The sequence below is a fragment of the Phyllopteryx taeniolatus genome, chromosome 12, assembly GCF_024500385.1.
Source record: "Phyllopteryx taeniolatus isolate TA_2022b chromosome 12, UOR_Ptae_1.2, whole genome shotgun sequence".
Lineage (NCBI taxonomy): Eukaryota > Metazoa > Chordata > Actinopteri > Syngnathiformes > Syngnathidae > Phyllopteryx > Phyllopteryx taeniolatus.
This window is the reverse complement of record NC_084513.1, coordinates 3,748,640-3,773,595: the sequence shown is the minus strand read 5'-3', so window position 1 is coordinate 3,773,595 and position 24,956 is coordinate 3,748,640. Positions and strand designations below refer to the sequence as shown.

Here is a 24,956-nt window from a genome sequence, read left to right as displayed (position 1 = left end):
CCAGAGCCCCTCAACACCCCGGCTGCGTCTAGAAATTCTGTCCATAAAGGTAATGAACAGAATCGGTGACAAAGGGCAGCCGTGGCAGTGCCAGTGTTGATGGTGCACTGCTTCCCCCTCCTGAGACGTCAGATGGTGGACCAAAATGTCCTCAAAGCCTCTGCAACCATGAAAAGCTGCATTCCGCTTGGCAAGCCGGAACCCATCAACTGCCTCCGGAGTCCCTCAGACCAAAAAGGCCCAATAGGAGTCCTTCTTCAGCTTGACGCCATCCCTTACTGCTGGTGTCCACCAACGCGTTTGGGGATTGTCGCCACGACAGGCACCGACAACCTTACAGCCACAGCTCCGGTTGGCCTCCTCAACAATGGAGGGACGGAACAAGGTCCACTCGTACTCAATGTACCCTGGGACGTGGGCGAAGTTCTGTCGGAAGTGGGAGTTGAACCTCCTTCTACAGGGGACTCTGCCAGACATTTCCAACTGACCCTCACAGTACATTTGGGTCTGCCAGGTCGCCCCCGGCATCTTTCCCCACCCTTGGCCACCCCTCTCTTCACCCAAGTGTCCAAGACATGCGGCCGCAAGTCCGATTAAACGACCACAAAGTCCATCATCGAAATGCGGCCTAGGGTGTCCTGGTGCCACGTGCAGATGTGGACACCCTTATGTCTCAACAGGGTGTTCATTATGGACGATCCATGGTGAGCACAGAAGTCCAATAACAGAACACCACTAGAGTTCTGGTCGAGGGGGGGCGTTCCTCCCAATCACGCCCCTCCAGGTCTTACTGTCATTGCCCACGTGAGCGTTGAAGTCCTCCAGCAGAACGAGGGAGTACCCAGTGCGAGCGCTCTCCAGCACCCCCTCCAAGGACTCCAAAAAGGGTGGGTACTCTGACTTGCTGTTTGGTGCATAGGCACAAACAATAGTCAGGGACCCGTCCCCCCGCCCAAAGGCGGAGGGAGGCTACCCTCTCATCCACCGGGGTGAACCCCAACGTATAATCGGACCTCTAATCGTAGGCAACTCCAGAGTGGAAAAGAGTCCAAGAGGACTTGTACCGAAGCGCAAGCTGTGTGTGGATGTGAGCCCGACACACAAACCTTCTATCTAATCTAATCTAATCTATCTATCTATCTATCTATCTATCTATCTATCTATCTATCTATCTATCTATCTATCTATCTATCTATCTATCTATCTATCTATCTATCTATCTATCTATCTATCTATCTATCTATCTATCTATCTATCTATCTATCTATCTATCTATCTATCTATCTATCTATCTATCTATCTATCTATCTATCTATCTATCTATCTATCTATCTATCTATCTATCTATCAAATGTGAATTTGGTCTTTTGCTGCCCTCTAAAGGCAACAAGGAGTATGATGCCCTTTCTGTTATTTGGTGAACGAATCCTTTCTTATATATTTTTTATATAACTACGTGAAACATAACTTGGACTTTGAATCAAATAAATCATGGCGGATACATGAGAAAAAGTGCCCATTTTACCAGGAAAAGGGGCAAGTTGCCTCTTCGGCTCCATCCGCGTCACAGCGTCTTTTTCCGCCTACCTTCGTCTTCTTCCGCTTTTCCTCGGCAAGTTCCGGAGAGCGTCGCCATCTGCTCGCTCCTTCTTCTCTCCAATCTCTGTCTTGTTGTCGGCGGTGACGCGGCGGAGGTGTAGCCTGACGCGGCCTCTTACGTGTCGGCGGCGGGCGGCCACAATAAAAGTGGAGCTCCGGACGGAGTCCCGACCGGGGAGCGAAAAAAGTGAAGGGAGCGTGTGTCGGTAAGGACGGCGGAAGGAAGGCGGCACGGTGGAAAACGTTCGGTGTTGGTCGGGTTCGGCCCGAAGGAAACAAAGAGATCATGGCGGCTCGGTGGTGTGTGTTTTTTTCCCCCATTTTGGAGAAGGATAGAGGGAGGGGCGCTCTGCGGCTGCTTCGGTGGGAGATTGGACCCAAATGAATTTATATGCTTTGAATGAATGGAAAGCAGCTTGACGGCTTGTTTGCATTGCAGCTACGATGTTAGCATGGTGCGCTATCATCCAAGCTAGCTTGGATCAGGTTCCCGCTTTTTTCCCCCCCTGCAAATTCCAGTTTTCTTTCTTTTTTTTTCTTCTTTTTTTTTTTGTATAAATTGTCCATGTTGGACTAATTTGTTCCACATATCTTTACTCCCTCACAGTTTAATCAACCTAAAATTTTCGTTAGGTTAGGGTGGTCCGCCGCTCTAGTGTAAGGCAGCCCTCGGGGCTCCCCCGGTTCGGACACCGGGCCGTCGGATCTGCGGTGGCAGACGGAGGTGTCGCCCGAGCTGGCCATGTGGCCGGCTGGCGAGTGGTGGTGATGTTGATGATGGTTGTCCTTCTTTTGGTTTATTTATTTATTTATTTATTTTGAAAAGTCGAGGGAGAAATGCGCAAAGCCAATCATGTCGCGCACAGCAGCCACGCAAAGTGTGAGCTCACCGCCTCCATTACCATCACACAAGTCACTACATGTACAGTATAATAGAACATTGTTACGTGTGATATAATGTTAAATAAAGTTATGGGGAAAGTAAAACCCGTCACAAACAATGCACACATCCCTACTCATTTTCACTGAACATCTGAATAACAGCAACTGGTGCTTTTGATGAAATACGCTATTATTTCATTGAGAGAGACGTTATTTTTTGTTTGTTGTTGTTTTTTTGCACCGATACCGATTAATAATCAAGTATTGGGAGCTGATATTAATTTGGAGTAAAAGGGAATATTGGCATCAACATTTTTAATAATACAAACTCCAGCACTTTGTTCAATAGTTTTAAACATGTTTATTAAAGAGTTTTTGAGATTTGTAACATGTTAAAGGGTTTTTCTTTTTATCTTAGACAATAGGCGTCATTGTTTTAAATTTGTAATGAAAATTCAGGGAGATCCCAGACTTAAGACCATGTTTTATAAAGCTAAGTGAAAACTTCAACAAGTACATACCTCCCTGAAGTTTTCGATCCATCCATCAATTTACTGTACCGCTTATTCTCACTAGGGTCACAGGCGTGCTGGAGCCTATCCCAGCTATCTTCGGGCGAGAGGCGGCGTACACCTTGAACTGGTCACCAGCCAATCGCAGCCTTAAATTTTCTACAGTAAATAAAATTTTCCAAAATGTCAATATAATTGAAATGCTAATGTTTTTCATTTTGTTTTAAGTTAAAAAAATAAAAAGTGCAAGGAGTTCCCATGTTCAGCAGCATCTCTTCAAGTTAACTAAAAATTTGAATAAATAGATAGTTCCCAGAAGCGTACCCAGTTTTAAATTGATTTATTAACCACTTTTGGATTTAAAAAAAAAAAGGCCAATGTAAATATGTGTCACAATTCTGATAATTGGTCAATTTATAATCAGTCGCTCCCTAATTTTATTAGATTAGGACATCACGTTGTGCTAGTGCACAGATGTCCAAACTACGTCCCGAGTGACATTTTCTGTCAATTTTTCAGTGGCCCCCCCAGCATGTACTAAAAAAGACATTTGAGATGGCCTGTAATGGTAGTTTTGTAAGAGTGGAGGTGGGCAGCATAAGAAGTGTGTGTGTGTGTTGAAAAAAAATCAGTGATGTGGTTAATGGGGACTACCACTACTACTAATTAGTTAATTTTATGTACTGGAGATGCAAATAAACTAATTAAAACTAAAACAGTAACAAAGCACCCCAAAAGCTTTAAACAATTCTAAACTATTTGCTTCATCACCTTTAACAGAAAGCTGTGACGCAGATTGATTTTAGCATTTATAATAGATTAAAGTCGAAGACTTTCAAAGTGGGGTGGCACGATGGCCAACTGGTTAGCCCATCTGCCTCACAGTTCTGAGGACCTGGGTTCAATCCCCTTCCCCGCCTGTGTGGAGTTTGCATGTTCTCCCCGTGCCTGCGTGGGTCTTCTCCGGGCACTCCCCCATCCCAAAAACATGCACGATAGGTTAATTGAAAACGCTAAATTGCCCGTAGGTGTGAATGTGAGTGCGAATGGTTCGTTGTTTATATGTGCCCTGCGATTGGCTGGCGACCAGTTCAGGGTGTACCCCGCATCTCGCCCGAAGATAGCTGGGATAGGCTCCAGCACGCCCGTGACCCTAGTGAGGGTAAGCGGTACAGAAAATGGATGGATGGAATTTCAAAGTGGCCCTTGTATCCTGGAAATATTCTGTATGTGGATCTCGGCGAAAAAAGTTTGGACACCCCTGTCTAGTCTTTAACACTTCTGCCTCACATTACTGTGGTTCTGGGTTCAAATCTGGGCTCAGGCCTCCTTGTTTGGAATTTTAATGTTTTCCCAGTGCTTTGAGGGTTTTTCCTCCCATATTCCCAAAACATGCATGCTAATTTCATTGACTACTAAAGGCGTCTTTATACACCCGCGCTTGCACGGCCGACAACGCCTCCATTGCATCACGTGACCGACGCATTGGCCCACGAGGCCCCCCTGCGTCACTTGACGCGCACAAGGCAAACATTGTTGGTGCGCGTAGAATGCCGCAGAGATCATCTCTCGTGATTGGTCCGTTTTAATCACATGCTGTGATGATGTACTCAGCGTGCCCCTTGTTTCTACATACCATCTACGCCGCCGCCTTCTTGATCGATTTTGTAGCATAATTCACCGTACCATCTGGTCATCGAGGTCCATTTGTTCAAGCAGACACTGTTCCACGGTTGCCATTGTTGTTGCTTTCTTTTTGTTACGGAAAGAAAAGTAAAAACGGTTACCGGAAATGGCCAAAAAATGCAGAGGAAACTCCACCCTGTGGTGTCTGAGCCAATACCAGCCATAGCGACACCCCCGACTTGGAGGAGAACTGCAGTACATTTTCAAAACAGCGTGCGTGGGTTGCGCTCGAATACAACGGCAAACTGCGCACGGGATAGCCGCAGTGGCATCAGCGCGGTCACCGCCCGCGCGAGTATAAAGAAGCCTTAAATTGTCCACAGGTGTGAATGTGAGCGTAAGTGCTTGTTTATGTATTTGTCTATATGTTTCCTGACATTGATTGGTCACCAGTCCAGGGTCAGGGTTCGACACTAACTTTTGCACTGGTAGCATTGGTGCGACCATCTTTTTCTGTTAGTTACACCAGTACATAAGGTAGTCGCACCCTTTTTTGAGGAGGTACGGCATGACCATGGCATACCTTGATTTCGTATGAAGATTGACAGTGACCTGCGATTGGCTAGCTACCAGTTCAGGATGTACCCCGCCTCTCACCCGAAGATAGCTAAGATAGGCTCCAGCACGCCCGCAACCCTAATGAGGATAAGCGGTACAGAAAATGGATGGATTGACAGGGACATTTTTGAAAAATATTTTACTGTGAACAACAAGTTTTTTTTGTTTTTTTTCCTGTGACAAATGTAGCATAAGCTGGTAGTGATAATGTGGTGTGTAAAAAGGAAAGCTGTGGGTGACATGCAGCGGGAGGAGAAATTCTTACCAGTATTTTACAAGGTGCGTGCTAGCTCGCTCACCAGCAGTCCAGATGAGTTGACAGCTCACACTTTGTAAGTGTCATTTCCAAAGAACAAGTACTCCATTGAACATGGTCCAAATCAGAATCTTGCTTTTTTGACAAATTTTATGTTGTTATGTTACAAGACACACAAGGAATTTGTCTCCACTCCAAGGAATAGTCACTACTTTATTCCATTCCCTCGGTGTCGCTTTCAAAGTGGCCGCTTTTAGCAATCACGCGCGAGCCGGTTGTGGTTTTTCTTTACATCATCACAGCATCCTGTCTCAGGGATGTTTCCATGATAAAAATATCAGTTTGGGGCCATTTTCGGCGGGTGAAGTTTTTGGGTCACTTGTTAATTTGTACTAACGCAAGTGGGGCAGTGTCAACATAGATACGTGGTGGCCAGACACTGCGCACTAGCCTGTCTGTAATGCACATAGAGTATTTGGTATGCGTGTACGCGACGGCACTGTGGATAATAGCATGTCTCCTATCTTGGAGAAGCTGCCAGTTATGTCGCAGCAGGCAGCCAATCATACTTCAGCAGATGCACTCGCGCAAGTGCGACCGCATGACATGTTTAATCGCAAAAGCTGAAAAAAGGTAGCAAATACGACCAATTTGGTCATAGTCTTGAGCCCTGAGGGTGTATCTCGCCTCTCACCATAAGTCAGCTGGTATCGCCACAGCTACCCTAACAAGGGCAAACAAGCAGTATAGAAAAAGGGTGGGTGGTTGTGTTCTTGTCTTCTATTCCAATGCCTAACAGTTGTTCTTCATTCCCCAGCTCAGCCGATGAAGATGGAGTCAGCAGCGGCCGAGGCTCAGCAGGCGGCCGAGTCTGCCGAGGCTGAAAACCAGCAGCAGATCACGCCGGCACAGCTTGCCACATTGGCGCAGGTAATTTTTAAAAGCCTGCCAATTTTAAATAAATTTAAAAAATCATCACATATGTAAAATAAGGCTCTGAAATCATTTAAAATAAGGCCTGCCCTTGATGTGCAAGACTGTGTGGTTGTGTCTGCTGAAGGTGGTGATGAGAGCCCTTCACCTGTCAATCAAATACTTTCTCTGTCGTCAACTACTGGCTGAATATAATGTGCCACTGCAGTTATGGTTAATAAACAATTAACTTTCCCTTGTGTGTTATGTGGGGACCCACACACAACAACGTCGCCGCAGTTGAGCGAGCTGTTAAACTCCTTAGTTTTTTAGCTCGCAGCCTAGTGAACTTAATTAACAGTTAGCGTTCCCTTGAGTGGCTCTGTCGTGTGATCTACTCACGGTGAATGGAGCAAGGTTGGGGAGTATTGGGCGAAGCCAACGCCAGTCCACCGGCGGTCCACAAGCCTACTAGCGGCTAATACGTACGAGCCTAGCCGCTAGTAGCAGACCACTTCACAGTGGAGCTGTCCAACTCGCCATCGGCTCGATGCGTGAGCCGCGCGCGAGGCGCCACAACAACGAGAATTTATCCAGAAAAGTCAGGGGGAAACGATCGTGTCCATTTTATATATCGAACGATAAGTTGATGTAGTAATTATTATTAATCGTGATAGGCCTCGATGAAGCAGAACATTACTTCGTCAGACGCCGAGTAATTCGGATAACATCGGCAATGTGTACGGCAGCGAAAATTGTTTTTAATGTAAAAGGACATAGCCAGGGAGTCCTTGGTGTTAAACTTCACACACTCAGGAAAAACTTGCCGTAGTGAAACAGTGCCGTGTTCTCCTGCAGATGTTGCGGTTTCACATTGAGGTAATTGCATGTGTGGTGGCAAAATCATCTTAAAGTCAAATTAATTAACTATTTGGATAATCGATTAATTGTTTAGGGATCTTGTTTAACTTAATACTCTGATTTCAGCCTCTCACCAGTAAATATTCTCCAATTTCTGTCATCCTTCATGAAAGCAGACAGTATAGTTTGTGTTGACTCAAAATAAACAGAGCCCGAGGGTGCGACCCAATTGGTTGCATAAGCAACCTTTTTTTCAGTTTGTGCGATTAAAAATGTTCATCTTGTTGCATTTGTGCAAATGCATGTTTTGTTTGAAAGTGACTTTTTTCCACTGCAATCACTAGAGCGGGAGCAAGAGAATTCTGTGGCGCCGTCTCAATCATTGTTATGAATTCCATTTGAGTTAATAGTGACCTGCTGCAATGTGATTGGCTGCCTGCTGCAACTACAGTAATTGACTGCTTAGGACACGCTATTATCACAGCACCGTTGTGTACATGTGCGCCACATATGCTCGTCACAGACAGGCTAGTATGCGGTTGTGTCTGGCCAGTGGTCACCACGTACCTTTGTGGACGCTGGCCCGCTACTTAGTAATTTTAAAAGGCAAGTGTGAGCCGTCAACTCATCTGGCCTACAGGTGAGCAAGCGAGCGAGCCCGTACCTACCTTGTAAAGTCCGGTAAGGTGGTAAACTCCTCCTGCCGAAAGTCACTTCCAGCTTTTCTTTTTACACACAACATTATCAATGCTGGCGGCACGGTGGACGCCTGGTTAGAGAGTCAGCCTCACAGTTCTGAGGACCCGGGTTCAATCCCCAGCCCCGCCTGTGTGGAGTTTGCATGTTCTCCCCGGGCTTGCGTGGGTTTTCTCCGGGCACTCCGGTTTCCTCCCACATCCCAAAAACATGCATTAATTGGAGACTCTAAATTGCCAATAGGCAAGACTGTGAGTGCGAATGGTTGTTTGTTTCTATGTGCCCTGCGATTGGCTGGCAACCAGTTCAGGGTGTGCCCCGCCTCCTGCCCGATGATAGCTGGGATAGGCTCCAGCACGCCCGCGACCCTAGTGAGGAGAAGCGGCTCAGAAAATGGATGGATGGATGGATGGATTATCAATGCTACTACATTTGTCACGGGAATAAAACCAAAAGTAGTTTCCCCGAGTGAAGTCTTGCATAATTGTTTCAGAATTAGGAGGGTGTGTATGTGTGTTTTTGGGGGGCTATACTAGTAACTGCAAAGATTGCCTGCTTAATTTGCTTGTCGTTTTCATTTTACTCATTATTACAAACACAGAGTCATGTGCAAAGATTTTAATAACTTTATGAAGCTATCAAAGCTATCAAATCTGTCTAAACATAACATAGACATATGAAGATACTGTATGTCCAAAGTTAAAAAGCCCAGACTCTTTTAAAGTGGATTGTACAGAAAAACAAACTATCATTAAAATAAAGTACAATAATTGCAGCAGTAATGGTTTATCCATGTTCTGTTTGGGACTATGATTTTAAATAGGTAATTGGTTTGTTTTGCAAAATAGTATTAATAATCATAAACAATTCTATCATATGGTGGTGGTACACTAATGCGACCATTTTTAAATGTATGTCAATCATATGGTTGTGGTAATACTTAAAATTAAGTGGTTTTCCCAGGGGAAGAGGGTTAGGAGCCCTCACTATAAAAACTGGCCCCTCTGAGTCAAACAAATGAGCAGCTAGCTGAAAGTGCTACAAGTGCAAAAATGAGTGTCGGGCCCTGACAAGACATTTGCAAATATCTGCTTTTGCTTTGGAAAATAATGATCAACATTTGCTGATTTCCTGATGTTATGGACCAAACCGGTAACTGAATAATAATCATTTTGTACAATTTCTATCCTGGCAATTTAGAATAATGTCCTGTTTTTGACCAAAAAAAACAATTTTTAAATCAGAATAATTGATTAATCCCCCCCAAAAATCTACAGATTAATCGATTATTAAAATAATAGTTGCCGCCCTAGACAATTGCTTTCGAAACAAATGGCCATAACCAGTGAGACTCTGGTGTTAAACTTCACACTGTTCCCTGCCCCTTACAACCGCCATCTGGTCTTGCATACGTTTTTCTTCAGGTATCCATGGCAACTGGCCACGGCTCGGCAACAGGTCCCACAGTGACGCTGGTGCAGCTTCCAAATGGACAGACGGTCCAAGTGCATGGTGTGATTCAGGCGGCGCAGTCATCCGTCATACAGTCCCCACAATTGCAAGCTGTGCAGGTAATTCAGAGACTTTGCTTTTGACAGTCAGGCATCTCCAAGGACGTCTACTGGATAGGTTTTACTTAATAGGGTTCCTCCACTGGTCTCACTCGCTTTTGTGATCTTTTTCTACACACTTGCAATAACAAGTACCCACATTTATTGTAATCAATGTAAACATGAAATTAGTAAATATTATATTTTTGCTGTGGTATCGTTTCAGTACCGGTATCAAGGTGTGGTATCGAAGTCATAATTTTGGTATCGTGACATCACTAGCTCACATAGTTGTTCACAAAGTAGTGAATTTTGCACCATCCTTGGTAACAACTGAGCCTTTTGGGGATGCTCCTAATATACCCTATCATGACACTAACCTTTTTTCAATTAACCTGTTCACCTGTGGAATGTTCCAAACAGTTCCAACATGTTTTTTGGGCATTCTTCAACTTTCCCAATCTTTTGTTGCCCCTGTCCCAGTTTTTTGTAATGTGTTGCAGGCATCAAACTCCAAATGAGAGAATATTTGCCCACAAAAAAAATATATATATATAACAATGTTCATCAGTTTGACCATTGAGTATCTTGCCTTTGTAGTGTATTCAATTGAATATAGGTTGAAAACGATTTGCAAATCATAGTATTCTGTTTTTATTCGTTTTAAACAGCGTCCCACCTTCATTGGAATTAGGGTTTGTAATAATAACTGATGGACAGATATAAATGGATAGATGAGGAAAATTAAGATTTAAATAGCCTTTTAAGGGAGGCCAGTGAAGTTTTAAATGTTGAATGTGAAAAATACAATTATTAAAATTGCAAATATTTTTTCAGATTGAAGTGGAATGACCTACAGTTACATGTAAGAATTGCACAAATTAATAAGAAACTGGATTTATATAATGCCTTTCAGGAAAGTCCAATTTAATTTTACATTTAAAAAATGTTTAATATAATATAAAAATATTAAAGTAGAAAAATGGTTTACATTTTTTAAGGTACCGGTATAAAAGTCAAATGACATAAATATAAAAACGCAGAAATTGAGAATAACTTTCTTTCATTGAAGACGTACTATCTTTTTAATATATTTTTATATATAAAACATTGTATGAAACATTTTATGTAAATATTAAGAAGAAATATGCAAACTAACAACTTGTTTCAGGTAGAAGAAACCCACAGGCAGAATAATTCTGTGTTTCCAGCTTATTGGCATTTTATTTTAACTTCCTTATTTAGCTTAACATGTATCATAATTCGGTTGATATAAAAATGTATTCATAATATATCCTTTCTGGTGCGTGTATGTCTTGTAGATCTCCACCATCGCCGAAAGCGAGGATTCGCAGGAGTCGGTGGACAGCGTCACTGACTCGCAGAAACGCCGCGAAATCCTATCGCGACGACCCTCGTACAGGTGACACTTACGGATACTCTTCTGGCTTTGTCTTGAAACTTAGTGTAGCAGTATGTGGCTCAATCCCCCCAATAGTCCGTTCTATCGAGGTTCCACTGTATATATTTTACTTATAATCAGGTAATCGGATGTATACGACTGCGGGATGCAAAAGCTTGGGGAATTTAGGGAAAAACAAAAAAGATCCATGATAGATACATATATGCATACATACATGCACACATACTCTGACATGGCAGCTTGCTATCAGAGTATTTCCCAGCATGCTTAACGTCGTAAATAGTTGATAAGATGCCGTTTTATGTAATTTAGTGCCCAAATCCCCTAAATAGTTAATAATATGAATGTTAATAGACCTTGTGTGTGTGTGCATATTGTTGTTGCATTTTAACTACCGGGTGATTGAAAAGTAACTCCCTATTTTTAAGTACTTGTAATTTATTTCTGAACTATAATTCTTACAAGAAATGAACACGGGAAGAAAGTGTATTGCATGGAGTTTTATTTAAAATTCGATATGGGCACCAGAATTATCCACCAGTTTCCCAAGCCGCCTGGGAACCGCAGTAACTGATTTCACAAGGAACTCTTGTGGGATGGAAGACATAACTTCCTGTATGTGCCCTTCAAGTTCTTCCAAAGTCGTTGGTTTGGTAGAATAGGCTTGCTCCTTTAATCATGGAACATACACAAAATAATTGAGAAGAATATTACAACATATGAATAAATAAGTATTTTAAAATAGGGGCGGCACGGTGGGAGACTGGTTAGAGTATCTGCCTCACAATTCTGAGGTCCGGGGTTCAATCCCCGGCCCCGCCTGTGTGGAGTTTGTATGTTCTCCCCGTACCTGCGGGGGTTTTCTCCAGGCACTCCAGTTTCCTCCCATATCCCAGACATGCATGATAGGTTAATTGACAACTCTAAATTGCCTTTAGATATGAATGTTGTTTGTTTATATGTGCCCTACGATTGGCTGGCAACCAGTTCAGCGTGTACCCCGCCTCCTGCCCGTAGATAGCTGGGATGGGCGCCAGCACTTCCGCGACCCTTGTGAGTATAAGCGGCTCGGAAAATATATGGATAGTTTTTAAAATAGGGAGTTACTTTTCAATCACGTGATTGAAAAGTAACCATCCGTTTTCCGAGCCACTTATCCTCACAAGGGTCGTGTTTACACCAGAAATCATATAATAAATCAAAAATATAAATATATGTATATATTTTTTATTATGGAACCAAAAGTCAATGTATCATCCCAACATATGACCTATCTCGTTTTCTTTCATCATGCAAGTCGGCTTGTCAATTCTTATGTGGGAGGGATAAGCCCCCACCTTTAAGCCACAATGTCAAAACTAAACTCTAGCGTGCACCACAAACACAATATTAAATACATTAATCAAGAATTACAGGAACTCAACAGAGTCAGTGTAACTGATTAGAATTTATTAGCGGTACAGTGGAACCTCAATATAACGGACTAATAGGGACGGGGGCTCGTCTGTTGCAGCCGTTTGTCTGTTACATTGAAGCACTTTTTTGTGGGCATTTGCACCCATATTACTGTACAGTACAAAATTATCGTTTTTTTACTTTTTTCATGGCCTAAAAAGCCCAGACCAGTAAAACGTTATTGTAAATAAATATAAAAAAGCTTGAAATTTTTAAACATTTTAAAATTTTATCCAAACTTACCATGCTGGTGTGCTTGATTGTGACATTGTTTACGTAGTCATCATAGGCCAGGGGTCTGCAACCCGCAGATCTCGAGCCGCATGCGGCTCTTTAGCGCCGCCCTAGTGGCTCCCTGGAGCTTTTTCAAAAATGTATGAAAATTGAAAATAGATGGGGGGAGAAAAACATATTTTTTGTTTTGATGTGGTTTCTGTAGTAGGAAAAACATGACAAAAACTGTAAAAATGTGTGAAATAAATATTACATTTCAACATTTCTGTCAACGAAGATTTGCGCCATAGCCTGCGACGCGCGCTTCTTTGAGCTCGGCTATAAAAAGATACCTGAGGAGAACAGAGGATTCAACAGTTCTTGGACCGAATCATTTGCTTTCATTGCCAATGCGGAAGGTTTGGCTACATGTCTGCTTTGTAATGAGAAGTTGTCAAATAACAAAGAGTCATGTGGAAAAACATTTCCAGGGAAGGCATGCAAGCTGTCCTTGTTGAACACATTCCCAGGAGTAAATCAAGCTAACGTCGAAATGGAAATGGCCGATCTAGCTAACAAAGATTTATGGGTGTCCTAACCCTCTGACAGCCGTGCTTGAAAATGTCACTCGCCAGAAACCCCAGCTTGCCCAAGGCCGTGAATGGAGCGAAATTGAAAGCCTTGCAACACCCGAGAAACTGTTTGAAACATGGAATGCTCTTCCTGACAGTTATAGGAACATGAAGAAATATGCATTTGGAGTATTATCCATCTTTGGATCAACATACCTGTGTGAGCAGATGTTCTCAAACATGAACTACATTAAATCCAAATACCGCAACCACCTCACAGATGAGTTTGTAGTCATGTGCCAAGATTAAAGTTACATCTTACATGGCCGATGTTGAGAAGCTGTCCAGTGATGTCTGAAAACAGAAGTCACATTAAATGACACAATTCTGCCATATGCACATATTTAGCAACAAAGTCTCTGTTTTTATAAAGTGGTTTCTGATTTTTGTCAGTATATATTTGGAATGACACATAGGGATATTATTGTGTTTTGTTGCTCAGGTCCGAGGATGGCTGCGTTGTATTGTGCGTGTCAAAAGAGAAGAGGATGCTGCTTTTTACTTTGCACTTACATAGCATTTGTAGAACACTCAAGAGAAGAGGATAATGCACAGAAATAGAACTTAAACTGTATTATTTAAATTTTATATACTTTACCTTTTCAAAAGGCTGCTGTTTTATTATTTAAGCAGGCTGCGTTTTAATTGCAGGCTGTGATTTATCACACTCATTTGCAATTGTAGCCTATTCATTTGTGTCTGTTAACGCCATTAGGGGGGAAAGAGAAAAGGATTGTGCATTATTTTAGTTTATTAATTGGAATGAAACTGGCTTATTTTCGTAGTACTTTTCAAAAGGCTGCTGTTTTATTTTTATAATTGCAGGCTGTGTTTTAGTACACTCTGTCTGTTGCCCAGATACGGGGGGAAAAGAGAAGAGGATTGTTTGTATTATTGAGGATTAAAGAGGACTGCATTTTATGTCCATGGGAAGGTCTGAAATTACAGGAGGCATGTTCTATTTTGCTTTTTTTTTTAAATCGTCAAAATAAAAATGACATAAACAAGTCTGTTTTTTTTATTATATTTCTAGAATTTCATCAATGAACGAAATATAACACATCAATAATGGAAGTTAAGCTTAAAACAGCATCGTACAGCAGAGTAGTCAGGTGGTGCGTCATTCTCTCCTGGATGCGTTGCAGGAAAAATAAACATTTAATCATGAATGCTCATTATGTCATTTGGATAGCAGGCTAATATAGACACTTACAGCATGTGTTGCCTTCATTATAAGGCTTATATAAGGCTTTTATTTTTATGCTGCTCCAGACAGATTTTTTTTTTTTGGGTCGAATATGGCTCTTTCAACATTTTGGGTTGCCGACCCCTGTCATAGGCGAATCGAGGTCGCTTTCATGAGCCATGAGGAATTAGTGTGCCCTCTTAGTTCAAAATCCATTGCCATAGACGAATGGCTCGACAAAAGAAAAATGTTCCTGTACCAAAAATTGTGTGTTCCAAACTCCAGGGACTTGTTTTGTAAAAACCACCGTCATGCCACGCTCTCGCAGCAAGTCTTATGGTTTGATCTCGTCATATTGTATATCTGTGACCCTGAAATACGCATGTCCCATTCTCTGCCTCTATTGCGCCACAGCGCCAATAAACAACAACAATTCTGGAACTAACAGACGTTGTCAATGGCAGTTTAAGTGACAAATGAAAACTATTTTTGGACACATTGTTCAGTCCCAAAGGTCCGTTTTATCTGATATCTGTTATATCCGGGTTGTTTTATTGTGGTTCCACTGTATAGCGTAAAGGGCAATTACCACCATCATTTACGTATAGCATGTGAGTATACTAAAGTACAGAAGGTTTTGGGTGCGCATTGTACATAAGTGGGCGACTTTTCCTGATTTCTGGTGTAAACTTTGGGAGTGCGTATTATTCTCAAGGACGTATTATACATGAGAAATTACAGTGTTTTGAAAACTAAAGTCTCGCCGAGACAGAGCGGTGGCATGCGCATGAGCAGAGACGTGTGGAGTTGACTCCGCATGGCATGCGTATCCGTCTCTGTATCGGGGCGAAGTGGGGCAGTGACCCACCACTTCCATTAAATGGGGCTGTGGTTTGTTTCCACTCACTTTGTCTTGTGCTGCCACCGACAGCACTGGACTGAAACGGGCATGTTTTTCCAAGTTGAGGTAGGGCTGGACGAATGATAGTATATGGCCTAAAAATAGAATCTCTTTTTCACAAAAAGTCATTTTATTTTTTTATTTAAACATTTGAAAAAATAAGGAGGAATTATTTTTTTCCTAAAACATTTAATTAATAATAGTAAAATGCGGATCAAAATTAAATGTTAACATGATTCTGTAGACATAAAAATGTTCAATATTCTATAAAAAGAAACCGACCTGAGCTCTTTCTCCCGACAGGAAAATCCTGAACGACCTGTCATCCGATGCACCGGCTGTCCCTCGCATCGAGGAGGAAAAGGCAGAGGACGACTTGGCGGCAGCTGCCACGCCCGCTATCACCACCGTCACCGTGCCCACCCCTATTTACCAGACCAGCAGCGGCCAGTACAGTAAGTTTCTTCTCATGTGACACCATCATATCTCTGGGAGACTTCCTAAAGTTTTTCCCGTGTCACACGCAGTCGCCATCACGCAGGGCGGCGCTATCCAGCTGGCCAATAACGGCACAGACGGCGTTCAGGGCCTGCAGGCGCTCACCATGACCAACGCGGCCGCCGCCCAGCCTGGGGCCACCATCTTGCAGTATGCTCAGACCAGCGACGGCCAGCAGATACTGGTGCCCAGTAACCAAGTGGTAGTGCAAGGTGAGCGGGATACTTTTACGTAGGCCTGAACTGTCAAATCTGTTTTTCCTTCAATTGTCAAAATTATCTTGGGATTTTTGTCTTTTTTTATTTTTAGAACTGCACAGCAATCAGATCAAAGTCTCTCACTGGGTCTCATCTGGCCCACGGGCCCTAGAATCCCAATAGCTCAAAGATGGTTATCATGGTTATCAATCTAGCCATTAAGATACATCGCAATCATAACCTCTATGAAAGATGTATAAATCTCAAATCAAAGTGCTTTAATGTATTAAATGGGGTTTATACAGTACATGTTACAATTGCGTTGTAGACAAATGTCATCAGATCTGGATCAAACTTGGTTGACAGTTTCTGGCACTGCAAATGCATCAGCACAACAGATCAAATCAGATTTGACAGATTGTTTTAGGTTTTGCCCTTTTGGATCTACTCAACTCAGCTATATTTCAGAGTACTTTAAAAACTGCAGCTGTAAGAACGTGCAGTACATAAAATCTATAATAAAATGTGTGGATTCTAACTAGAATTTCAAGGGAACATTCTTAAGAGTACTAAATCTTGTCAAACATACATTCCTGTACACCTATATAAAGTTAACCTCTTTGAAAGACCTAATACAAGACCAAAATAAGCTCCTGAATGTGTTGAGTGGGATTTATTAAGTTTTACGTTGTGGACAAATAACATATAATCAGGATGGGGATATCTGGATATAGCCTGGTGAGTTTGTGACACATTTACTCCAAATCACATTTGACAGGAATATGATTGTCTTAGGTTTTTGTCTTATTATAAACAATGATCAAATGTATGTATTCTGAGCAGAATTTCAAGGGAACATACTGAAAAGTGTTCCTAACATGGATTCCCAAACACCTATATAAACATAATCCCTTTGAAACACCTAATAAATCTCCAATCCAAGCGTTTGAACTTTTTAACTGTGATTTACACATCAAATGCCAAACAACATTAAATCTGGGATTTACATGTTAAAGAACAAACAACAGAAATCTGTTTCCTACCTGGTTATGTTTGCTTGACACTTATGTTAACCTCATACTCAGCTGCGTCTGGAGATGTCCAGGCCTACCAGATCCGAGCGGCGCCTGCCAACACCATCACCTCTGGGGTGGTCATGGCCTCGTCGCCTGCTCTGCCCACTCAAGGTGCCACCGAGGAGGTCACCCGCAAGAGAGAGGTCCGCCTCATGAAGAACAGGTACGAATGTGTAGACCCGGTACCGAGATTACGTCCGCAAGAATATTGTTTGTAAACATATCTCACAACAGAGAAGCGGCGCGTGAGTGTCGCAGGAAGAAGAAGGAGTACGTCAAGTGTCTGGAGAACCGGGTGGCTGTCCTGGAGAACCAAAACAAGACACTCATCGAAGAACTCAAAGCCCTCAAAGACCTTTACTGTCACAAATCCGACTAAATCCCCCTCGACCCTTCCAGCCCAGAACGACGTCCTCACTTTGGACCTGGTTAGCCTTTGTGCTCATTGTCTTTGACTGTTTGGCTTCACTTGCCTCAACTTTTTCATAATGTCATACTTCATTTGCCATGGGTCCATGGGTATAAAAGTACAAACAAATGAAAATTAGTGAGTTAGCAAGACTTGAAGTGGATGCTGATTCCGATTATTGTTGTGATTCCCCCTCAGGTCCTCACTTGAACATCTTAAATTAGCTTTTATCTTGACCCTACTGACCATGTACCAGGTTGTAGTGGTATAAGAGAACTTTAAAACTGCTAGCGTATGTCTACCTTGCGTCAGGTCAGAGGTGATGGTCCTTCAAAATTTAAGCTTCTTTTTCAGATTATTTGATCTTTTAGCCAAAACCTACTGATCAGGTACTGTGTCTGATAGAAGAGATCTGAAACTCTAAACTCTAAACTCTCAGCTTTGGTGCAATTAGTACAGGAACAGGTCGTTGGTTTTGTCCGAACTGCATCTTTTCTCGGTACTTTTTAGCTTTTAGTCTATAGCATATGTACAACCACAATTCCAATGAAGTTGGGACGTTTTGTTAAACATAAATAAAAACAGAATACAATGATTTTCAAATCATGTTCAACCTATATTTAATTGAATACACAACAAAGACAAGATATTTAATATTGAAACTGATCAACTTGATTGTTTTTAGCAAATAATCATTAACTTAGAATTTTATGGCTGCAACACGTTCCAACGTGTTCCAACGTCGGGGTCTTGAACTTAGGTGGCAAGGAATTTAGGGATTTCATCATCTTCGGTCCATAATATCACCAAAAGGTTCAGAGAATCTGGATAAATCACTGCATGTCAGCGGCATGGCCGAAAACCAACATTGAATGCCCGTGACCTTCGATCCCTCAGGCGGCACTGCATCAAAAACCGACATCAATGTGTAAAGGATATCACCGCATGGGCTCAGGAACACTTCAGAAAACCAATGTCAGTAAATACAGTTCGGCGCTACATCCGTAAGTGCAACTTGAAACTCTACTATGCAAAGCAAAAGCCATTTATCAACAACACCCAGAAACGCCGCCGGCTTCTCTGGGCCCAAGCTCATCTAGGATGGACTGATGCAACGTGGAAAAGTGTTCTGTGGTCCGACGATTCCACATTTCAAATTGTTTTTGGAAGTTCTGGACGTTGTGTCGTCGGGCCAAAGAGGAAAAGAACCATCCGGACTGTTATGGACGCAAAGTTCAAAACCCAGCATCTGTGATGGTATGTGGCTGTGTTAGTGCCAATGGCATGGGTAACATACAGGTTTTGGAGAAACATATGCTGCCATCCAAGCAACGTCTTTTTCATGGAGGCCCCTGCTTATTTCAGCAAGACAATGTTAAACCACATTCTGCACGTGTTACAACAGCATGGCTTCGTAGTAAAAGAGTGTGGGTACGAGACTGGCCTGCCTGCAGTCCAGACCTGTCTCCCTTTGAAAATTTGTGGCGCATTATGCAGCGTAAAATACGACAACGGAGACCCCAGACTGTTGAACAGCTGAAGCTGTACATCAAGCAAGAATGGGAAAGAATTCCACCTACAAAGCTTCAACAATTAGTGTCCTCAGTTCCCAAACGTTTATTGAATGTTGTTAAAAGAAAAGGTGATGTAACACAGTGGTAAACATGACCCTGTCCCAGCTTTTTGGAACGGGTTGCAGCTATAAAATTCTAAGTTCATGATTATTTGCTAAAAACAATAAAGTTTATCAGTTTGAACATTAAATATCTTTGTATTGTATTCTATTAAATATAGGTTGAACATGATTTGCAAATCATTGTATTCTGTTTTTATTTATGTTTAACACAACGTCCCAACTACATTGGAATTGGGGTTGTATATCCAGGTACTAGCTCTGCTAGAACAGACTTCAATACCTGCTAGCATAAGTCATCTTTTGCGCAGACAGTGCAGAAACAGGTCGTCCGTTCATTCCAAAGTGTATGTTTTGATGGACAATTTTAACTTTTAGCCTAAATTTACAGACCAAGCAGAGGGTCTGCTACAAGAAATCTTAATATCCTGCTAGCATATGTGTGTGTAGATTGTCAGTCATCCAGGTCATGGGTAATCTGCAAAGGTTGAATCGTGGCAACTTGATGGTTTTTGCAGAGCTGCCAAATGTTACGGAACGTCCCTATATGCTACGGAAATCACTGAACGTTGACTCGTTACTGCCGTAACGCTGATTGTTCCGGATGTTTTGGGGGGGGAAATCCAGCTTCCAACATTATCGGTGCGTCCACACTGAACAGCTGCTTGGTGCACGCTTTTATTACCCTACCCTATCCGCCCAAGTGTCACAAAGGGAGGACGAGGACTGGATAGGTGAAGATGATGTCAAAGCCATGCTAATTGTTCAGCTAGCATTACAAGCAGTCGCAAAACATCGACAGGTGCTTTGGTGATACAGTACAGTTGTCACATAGGTCTGGGTGGAACCGTGTTTTTGCAGAGCGTAACCAACTTTAATCAACAAAATAATAGGCCAATTAATAAGTGTTTAGAGATCCATTCCATCCATTTTCCGTACTGCTTATCCTCACTCACGCCTCACGGGCGTGCTGGAGCCTATCTCTGCTTATCCTCACTGGGGTCACGGGCGGGCTAGAGTCTATCTCAGCTGACTCTGGACAAGAGGCAGGGTACACCCAGAACTGGTTGCCAGCTAGTCGCAAGGCACATATAAACAAACAAACATTCGCACTCACATTCACAGCTACGGGCAATTTAGAGTCTTCAATTAACCTACCATGCATATTTTTGAGATGTAGGAGGAAACCGGAGTACCTGGATAAAACCCACGTAGACACGGGGAAAACATGTAAACTCCACATAGGCTCAGAACTGTGAGGCAGATGTACTAACCAGTCACCCAGCGTTATTGCCCTCAGTTGAATGGTGACTGTAGAGACGCTTCTCCCGGCTGTTCTTTGCTCATTAATCCATTGCTCGAGTTGGTCTTCCAACTCGGGCCACCTCGCCTTGTTTCCGCGGAAACTCAGCTTCGTCTTCTTGACTTGGTGAAGCTCGTTTTCCTGCTTCCTCCACTTGCGAACCATGGATTCGTTGATCTTGAATTCTCTCGCGGCTGCTCGATTCCCATGTTCCTCCACATAACTGACAGCTTGCAGTTTAAACTGTGCTTCGTAAGCGTGTCTCTTCGTAGGTGCCATTTTTTGGGGGGGGTCCTTAGCCAAACCGATGTTGTTTTGCACAATACACACCCCGGCGCTATATACCTACTGGGGGCGTGGCTTTAGCGTCCTCCTTCACGCACCCTTCCCCCCTTTACGTCCGCATGTTCTTAACAACATTTTTAAAATATGTAAACTCAGACAAATTTGGACAAATTGTTCTGGAGCTGAATATTTATAGGTTGGCCGCTCTATTTTTATTTGTTGAAGACGTTTTGCCCTTAATCCAAATAGATTCTGCACTTCTATAATTTTAGGTGTGACTCCAGCAGTTCATTTGCATCTCAAGAAGAACGAACATTCCTTAGAGGACAACAATGTCTATATTCTGGATAGGGAGGACCGCTGGTTTTATAGAGGTGTAAGAGAAGCCATCTATGTTAAACTAGATAAGCCATCTCTCAACAGAGGAGGTTTGAGACATATACGTAACAACGTCATGACATCTCTCCCCCCAAAGGTCTCCTCATTCAACAGGAAGAATAGCCCTAATAAGCTGTTCTGCAACAAATCGTGTGAACAATGGACTAGTATGCAAGATGGCCTTTTCACTAACCACATCAGGCAACAACAACAACCAATTGTTGACCACCTCCAAGGACTACACCTGCCGAGGCATAAATAGGGAGACTCCACAACTAAAATTTTAGAACTGAGGATGCCCTTTTGGATTAAAGGTGAAATGTCTTCAACAAAAAAGAACAGTATAGTTACCTTGATTCAACCTTTGCGGACTCTGACAGCGTATGTCAACTTTGCCACAGATACTTCAGAAACAAGTCGTTTGTTTGGTCCCAACTGCACCTTTTCTGGATTTATTTTTTATTTTAGACCAGGTTCTAAGTGTGTTTGAACAGACTTTAACACCTGTATGTCAACTTTGATGAAAGTATGATAACAGGTTCGTTTTTTTTTTTTTTTGCCTAATTACATCTTTTCCCGATTATATTTGATTTTGGCGTAAACGGTAGACCAGGTTCTATGTCTGCTAGAACAGACTTTTAACCTGGTAGTGTATGACAGCTTGGGTGCAGACAGTGCAGTAACAGGTAATTGCATCTTTTCTGAAAGATTTTTAGCTTTTATCCTAAACCATTGATCCGGTACTAGGTCTGGTAGAACAGGGCTTTAAACCCTGGTTTGGGGCAGGAACAGGTTATTGGCCCAAACACCATAATGAAGCAAACATACTGTGGTGGTCATAGTCACAGTGCATGAACAGGTCATTCGTTTGATCCAAATACCAAAAAAAATCATTGTTACTAGGATTACAAAATCTAACGGACCCCTGGTAGCCATTTACAGATAAGTTGGGCAAGCTTAGCCACGGACAGTTCAAAGACTTCAAAGTCGTTTGGAAGGCCTGCTTTCCATGGGAGGACACCCCAGGACTCAAGAACCAGTAGGGCTGAAACACAGTCCACTTTTTCCGGTCAACAACATAATGTGACAACACTTTTAACATTGTATTTGTCAAACTGAGGTCCTTTATTTCAACATGTCCTTTTTGGACTAAATTTATTTCACTTTTACAGTAAAACCACCAGGTATGACAACTTTTAGTACACAAACTGACAAAAAAGACGTGTGATTTCAAATATTTGCATGAGTAACACATCCAGTCTTATACGTGTTTATTTTTTTATACAACATGTGTACATAGATGCTACTGCATGTGTAGACTTGATGTATCTCTGTTTATTGATATATTTGTAACATACTGTACATCGGTGTGTGCGAGGCCTAGCGGTCACGGCAGCTATGAGTTTGTTGGAGGTGTATGAGGTTGCAGTGCCATATTTTTCTATTATTTTCATTCATTATCTTTATAAGGCAAACATCAAACTGTTTGTGTTAAATATAACCAACCATAGTATTTTATCACATAGACACAAGCAGCTAATGAAAGCACAAAGGTTCTTTCAAGTGGACTTTTTTGGTTTTGTCTTTCATGTCTTATGAACTATTTGACGGCCAATTCATTACGCCCTTTGTTAAGATGTCAGTCAATACGCAGGCAATCTGTTGGTTAAATGATTTAACTCTTCATTAGCTGGTCTACTGGTCCAATCATTGCCAAGCATTACGAAGTGATCTGATATATCACTCGTTATTGGTTCAACTACATGTCATTACACAGTGATTAGTGGGTTGTGTCACTCCATACCAATTATGTAGTTGTTGGTTCGTGACACCACTCGCTCAACTGACCACGCTACATGTCAATCGCTATGACTGTATCGGTTGGTTATCGCTCACTACTCATTGGTAATTCATGTCAATCATTGTGTAGTCTTGTCAATTTGCAGCGATTGGTCAGATAAATCATTTCGTCATTAGTTCATGTTAATCATTACACATCTATTGGCCTGTTACATCACTCACTCATTGGTTAGTCTGCTTGGCAATCATGTCGTGCTCAGTCGGTTACATCACTCACTCATTGATTAGTCTACATGTTATTCATGAAGCATCCATTGGACGATTACATCACCTCATTGGTTAGTCTACATTTCAATCATTAAAGTGAATGGTCTGTTTCACCAGTCATCCCACACTGGTTAGTCTAAATGTCGATCACTGAATTGTTACCAGTCACTGCTCACTCCACATTGGCTAGTCTACATCCCAATCACAATGCAGCAGTTTGGGCGCCTACATATTTTTTTCATTAGCTGGTCTACATTTCAATTATTACGCACCAACCAGTTGGTTGCTTAACTTTTGGGGTTAGTCTACATGTCAGTCATTGGCTAGTCTAAATGTCAATCTTTATGCAAGGATCAGTCGATTACATCACCTACTCTATTGGCTAATCTACATGTCAGTTGTTAAGCCAGTGGGCTCGTCTGCTTGACAATCACCGCAGCCTTCTCATTGACTGACGGTCAGGTGGTCCTTAGACCCACCTCCAAACTCATGATTTGTTACTTTGAACCTTACACACCATCAATCATTCACCGCTGTGTAATCATTTTTGTTTGTTGTTTTATTTCATGATTAAGGAGCTCTGGCAGCAGTATTTTTCTAGCTGATAGATTTTGCTATTGTACAGTAGACATTTGTAGTGTAAACAAGATGGCGGCTGTGCTCTGGTTGTTGTGTGTTTCTCATGTCCTGAGGAGCTCTGATAAGTCATTACAGTATACATATGTACTGTATGTGTACATGGATGCGGGGATGTATTCGTGCATAGATGAATGTTTTATTTTGTTTGTAACATCCACACGCTGTGCTGGTGCTGGTCTACACAAGGAAAGTAATAACAGGAACATTTCTAGGAATTTTCTATCCTGATGACTTTCTAGTTTCTATATGGGAGCCCTTTGCAGGTTATTCATTTTAAGTAATGTTATCTCGTTAAGGTCACTATATGAGTTACTGTACTCCGCTTAACGATACCATAGCGTCTTATTATTCTTTTTGCAAGCACTTGTTGCAATAAACTGCACGAGCAGATGTAGAAATGGCTCAAATCAATCAAACGGACATAAAGGCGCTAGATATTTGTTGTGTGTACAGTTGTTTTGGAATTAAATCAGGAAACAATCTTGTCTTTTGTCATTTTAATGAAATCTTTGCAAAGGGAGAAACAGTCAAGAGAGCAACCTGCAGTTGCTTCGCGCTTCTCCCTGTCTCTGAAGAACAAGGAAGAAAGGCATATTCACACAATTATCTTGTCCTTGAGCGAAAAGGGAGGCTGGTAGAGCCACTGAGAAGGGAGGAAAAAACAATTACGCTACTACGTACATTTGAAAAAGTCACACAAGAACAATGTACTATTGAAGTAACAAAAATCACACAGAAACTATGGGATAATATAATAAAAGAATATAGACTATATTTTGTCATAACAAATCCCCCATTTTGATAATCAGTCAATTGAAAATATATTTTTTTAAATAACGGTATGATACGGACAACGTGTATTTAACAAACAACTTGGGGGGGGGGGAAACATCCAGAGTTTCACATCGTAAAGTAGGTTTAAGAAAATCCTTCATAAGCAGGTTGTAATTCAGGCTCACAAAAAAGCTAGACTGAAGAATCCGAGTTCGGGTCAGTCATGTCATCCAAACAGTCAGCATGAGGAAAAAGTTCAGGAAAATGTTGGTCACAAGTAGGAGAGGACAGTGTTAGAGGGTAAATGGGGGCCACATGCGTATGCTGGCCAAACGCAGAGCCAAACATGCTTAAGGAGAGCAGCACAGAAAACAA

At 42.1% G+C, this 24,956-nt stretch overlaps 1 protein-coding gene across 2 annotated transcripts; it reads left to right on the top strand.

Moving 5' to 3' along the window:
- Positions 1-1,616: 1,616 nt before the first annotated feature.
- creb1b (cAMP responsive element binding protein 1b) lies at positions 1,617-24,292 on the top strand. 2 transcript variants are annotated; one of them, XM_061792360.1, is made up of 8 exons: positions 1,617-1,805; positions 6,311-6,423; positions 9,387-9,533; positions 10,835-10,935; positions 15,626-15,777; positions 15,850-16,032; positions 17,103-17,256; positions 17,328-24,292. In XM_061792360.1, exons 2-8 carry the CDS (start codon positions 6,319-6,321, stop codon positions 17,470-17,472), a joined length of 987 nt encoding a protein of 328 aa, XP_061648344.1. In that variant the 5' UTR covers positions 1,617-1,805; positions 6,311-6,318; the 3' UTR covers positions 17,473-24,292. The 2 variants fall into 2 exon arrangements, with proteins under 2 accessions (XP_061648344.1, XP_061648345.1); XM_061792361.1 differs by having other exon boundaries at positions 1,617-1,899.
- Positions 24,293-24,956: the final 664 nt, after the last annotated feature.

Bases quoted from the DNA above. Each gene is read 5' to 3' on its own strand.
- creb1b (XM_061792360.1), top strand. From the start codon at position 6,319: ATGAAGATGGAGTCAGCAGCGGCCGAGGCTCAGCAGGCGGCCGAGTCT. The intron at 9,534-10,834 runs GTAATTCAGAGA...TATGTCTTGTAG, and splicing joins CACAATTGCAAGCTGTGCAG to ATCTCCACCATCGCCGAAAG. The intron at 10,936-15,625 runs GTGACACTTACG...TTCTCCCGACAG, and splicing joins TCGCGACGACCCTCGTACAG to GAAAATCCTGAACGACCTGT.